This window comes from Olea europaea, chromosome 18, assembly GCF_002742605.1.
Source record: "Olea europaea var. sylvestris chromosome 18, O_europaea_v1, whole genome shotgun sequence".
In the NCBI taxonomy this organism is placed as follows: domain Eukaryota; kingdom Viridiplantae; phylum Streptophyta; class Magnoliopsida; order Lamiales; family Oleaceae; genus Olea; species Olea europaea.
In genome coordinates, this window is record NC_036254.1 from 19,067,066 (window position 1) to 19,071,196 (window position 4,131).

The following is a 4,131-nucleotide window of genomic DNA, read 5'->3' on the forward strand; positions in this document are numbered from 1 at the left end:
CCCCAAAAAAAAAAAAAATGAATAGAGTAGCGTACATTTAGCCTCCATTTTTTCAAAACTTATTTTCAATCATAGATTCTTCCATAAAATAATTGTACACATATATCGAAAACTTTTCCTTATTTTTCAACCACACATTCTTAAAAAACTACTATTCAAAAACCCATTTCACCCCTAAAATGGGGCCCAAACAGGGGCTAAAGACGAAAAAAGAATAAACTAAAAGATTCGCTAAGGATAGAATAATGAGCACAAGGGTCTTTCGCAAGAAGGAAAAAGAAAATCAATAATACTTACAAGCTAACCAGATATTTTAACTTGGTTATTGCGGGTGAAAGTGTTCCTGAAAATCCTTTAGATGCCAGGCTCCTACAAGTTGTTGCATCAACAAACATAATACTCAGTAAATTGTATGAACTTGATTCACAAAGCTGATAGATGTGACTTAGTTCCATTCCGTCCTTTCATGATGGAATAGGGGAAACAGAAAAAGTGGAACCACATATTTGAGTGAGGAAGAGAATTTAATACTAACAAAGATATCACGTTTCCATTTCTACATGTAACATGAGACCAACTGAAACAGGGGCTAACGAAATTATAGTTCCAATCCGCAATTTTACTAGAGGAATCATTCAGAGCTGTTCGAAATTCAACTAAAGCTTCACCTGTAACATCAATGAAAAAGGAAAAAGGCTCATTCATCAGAATGATAAAATAACCAAAAACAATTGATACCGTGTCAGTCTTTCTGGTAATGATTTTCAATTTTTCTTTATTTTGGTTAACTTTAAGCGTAGATTATAATTAGTAATTTATTTTTATATTGATTAGACTGCTAATATTTAGAATTTTAGTATTGTAGTGTTCCAAAACAAAAATGTTCATTTATTACAGACACCATGAATACATTAATTTGAATTTCAGATATAGATAATGCCAAGGACAACAAACAACACAATTATTTGGTTTTGGCAGCTAACAGCACATTTTTTCTCAGCAGTTGATATGTGGAAAATGATGAATGTTATTAAGATCACTTCTACTAACTAGGGATCATGGAACAAAATCTGAAAATGTTAGTAACAAAAGCATTATTCTTTAGAATTCGCAAAAAATAAAAGTTGGCTACTGGCTATTGGAATAGGACTTTGGAAAAATTCCTAGAACCAGAAGAAATGGTCCAGATGGTTCTGACTGGTTTATTGATAAAAGTTTAACTTCAGGTCTTTTAATTAGAAAACTGGCAAGTTCTCAAGGCTCAAAGGCAAACAAGAGAACCAGATCCATTGCCTTCTTTTTTTCTTAATTATCTTTAGCTTTTTATATAAATATAAAGTTTGAATTGGTGAATAACTCTTATTGTACGGCATCCAAACCCCATAGCAAACTGAAACAGACAGAAATAGAACAGGTTTGTTCAGTCTGGTTTGGTTTCTTTTTGCTAAAAAACCAGCCAGTTCTTAATAAAACATTTGAGTCCCTGCCGGTTCAGTCCAGCTACCATAGAACCACCACCCCCACTCCCTGGAAGCCAAGACCAACCATTTGGCAAAAAAAGAAACGTGATATAGCCATGTGTTTCTGATCGGAAACATAGACCTTATATTGTATTATAGTATAATATGAGATTTAATATTAACATTCATGATTACTGAAGGTAAGTACTCCCATAGCCAATGGCGAATCCAGGATTTTGAGTCAACATGGGCAATCGTTGACCACCAACCGTCGGCCCAATAAAATATTACGAGCTCGTTTGATGTCCTTTTTTTTCTTTTTTTCTTTTTTTGCAAAAAATGCATTTTAGAATAGTGATTTGATGGAAAATATGTGGTTAAAAATAAAGAAAAGTTTTGAATTTGAGTGTAATATCATTTTATTGAAGAATATATGGTTGAAAATAAAATAGAGAAAAATATATTCAGAAATAAATGGGAATCAAACAAAATCTAAAATTTAAATATAACAATTATTTTGTTGAAATTGAACATATATAATTTTATTATAAGAATAAATTATACTCATCAAATAACATTGTTGCAAAATTTTATATAATTCAAAGAAAAAGCACGAGTTCAAATCTTTACTATTGCATTAAAACACGCTATATATATATAAATTTGTTAAAACCATTGTCACAATTCAACAAGTGGCATAGTGGTCAAACTTTTAATAATTCTAAAAAGAGCTCCAAGTTCGAATCCCCTCTTCCTCATTCCATTACTTTTTGGTAAAAATTGTAGAACTATAAAAACTAACTGATAAAGGATTCAAACTTGGGACCTGCAAGATGTAAAGGGCAGCACTAACCAACTTGGTTGGAAGCAATATTTGAATGGAAAGTGAATTATCAGAAATATAACCTAAAAAATTTATCAGTTGTACCCAAAATAAAAATAAAAAATGGCTGCCGACGGATCCAGCACGCGCGGCCGTGGGTGCTCGCCAGTTGGATCCGCCACTGCCCATAGCATCAAATCATTGAGAAATATCTCACGTGATATGTTCACTTCACCAAAAAAAACAGTGATAAAGCTAGCGTCTAGACAAGTCTACAGGCACTATACCTTCAACATCGGGCTTATTGGAGCCAAAACAGCTGCTGGACAAGGATATGAGCACAAGCAAATAAATTGATGGCATTAGACAGAGATGTGTAATGGAAAAGGTTTCAGCCATGTGATCTCCTCTAATTTTGAAGCTACACGTTCCCAGTAATCCTTCACCTCCTTTAGTTGATTCTGAACAGAAAATATTTTGATCTGTTAAAATGACTCCCTAAATATGTTTCATGAGTTGCATGATGGCAGAGAAAACAACCAAGTATTCCAATTTAAGTCACACCAGGGCATAGTAGCTTCATGTGAACTCTTGTCAAAGTTAAACAATTTATGGCACCAAGCACCACATTTTTTTATTACATCTGCCACGTAATGAGATTTACTCAAATCTCTTTTCAATGAGAAATATAGTAAAATCATAATCTAAGGTTGCGCAATGGTTGAAAGGATACATCACGCATTGGCAAATTGATACTTATGGTTAATTTGACTTTTTTTGCAGCTAGCTTTACCTAAATAACAAACTTTTAGTTTAATTATAATTATAAAAAGATTAAGACGTTGTAAACATTTTCAGATCAACAAGAACAATGGAAGAACTGCAGTTTTCGCTAGTCAATATGAGAAGTAAACATAGCAGTAAGTCTAAAATATATATATATAAATATATATATATATATATACACTACAACCAAATATTGCCGAATATATCAAGACCAATTTTTCAAGTAATTACATACAAATAATGGCTTCATGAACATAATACCAAAGGAAACTATAAGCTCTAACTATCCAATTATGATTTATAAAACAAGGCCAATTACAGGTGTAACAGGTCCCCATAACATTATGTAGAAGCAGACATGCATGTTTTCACACAGGCATATCAGCAAACAAATTGTAGGAAGAATTAAAGCTGACCTTGGTTAACCACGTCTTTTGAAGTGTAGAATGAATCATCAAGAAATACAACAAGCAGATAATAATCAGCATCATCAAGATTATCTGGAACAGTTGGATGACTTAGTGTTGGGGACCCACAAAGCATTCAGAGCCAAAAAATAAACTTTTCCTAAGAAAAAAAAAAAGGTGGATGCGGCATTGAAATTGGAAAGGCGAATTTTGGGTCCAATGGCTACAGGGGTTCGGTGTAGATGAAATTGAGTGGGAGGTGTAGTGAATGAGAATCCCACTGCTAATAGAAAAGGGAAATGCCCTCTTACTTTGTTCTCTGTCTACTTGTAATTTAAAGATGCTTAAAAGCAATCAGTAAGCCAAAGAAGCTTCTATTTTCATGTTTATATCAAGACACCATGGGAAAAACTTGTGCAAGAAGCAAATAAAATAATACACATCTACCTCATATGTTATATGTGTCATCTATCCCGCTCAAAATATGTCCTATTAAAATTTAAAAATTTTAAAAAATAATATACTCATCCACGTTACATTACAATATTATCTTTATTAAATTCATTCATTTTAAAAAATTGTATGTTTCCATATATATATGTATCTCACTCAAAGAGCTTGTCTGAGCCCCCCCCCCCCCCCCCCCCCCCCTCTT

General features: G+C 33.0%; 1 protein-coding gene across 4 annotated transcripts in view; it reads right to left on the minus strand.

Annotated features, from left to right (window-relative positions):
* Positions 1 to 3,846, minus strand: part of LOC111367681 (probable LRR receptor-like serine/threonine-protein kinase At5g63710) — a 9,030-nt gene extending 5,184 nt beyond the window's left edge. The window contains exons 1-4 of one of the 4 annotated variants that reach the window (XM_022988672.1): positions 3,486 to 3,846; positions 2,571 to 2,744; positions 536 to 668; positions 298 to 369 (exon numbers count right to left, since the gene is read on the minus strand). In XM_022988672.1, the coding sequence (XP_022844440.1) occupies positions 298 to 369; positions 536 to 668; positions 2,571 to 2,744; positions 3,486 to 3,612 (506 nt within the window). In that variant the 5' untranslated portion in view covers positions 3,613 to 3,846. The other 3 variants (XM_022988673.1, XM_022988674.1, XM_022988675.1) reach the window with 3 other exon arrangements.
* Between the last annotated feature and the right edge of the window lie 285 nt (positions 3,847 to 4,131).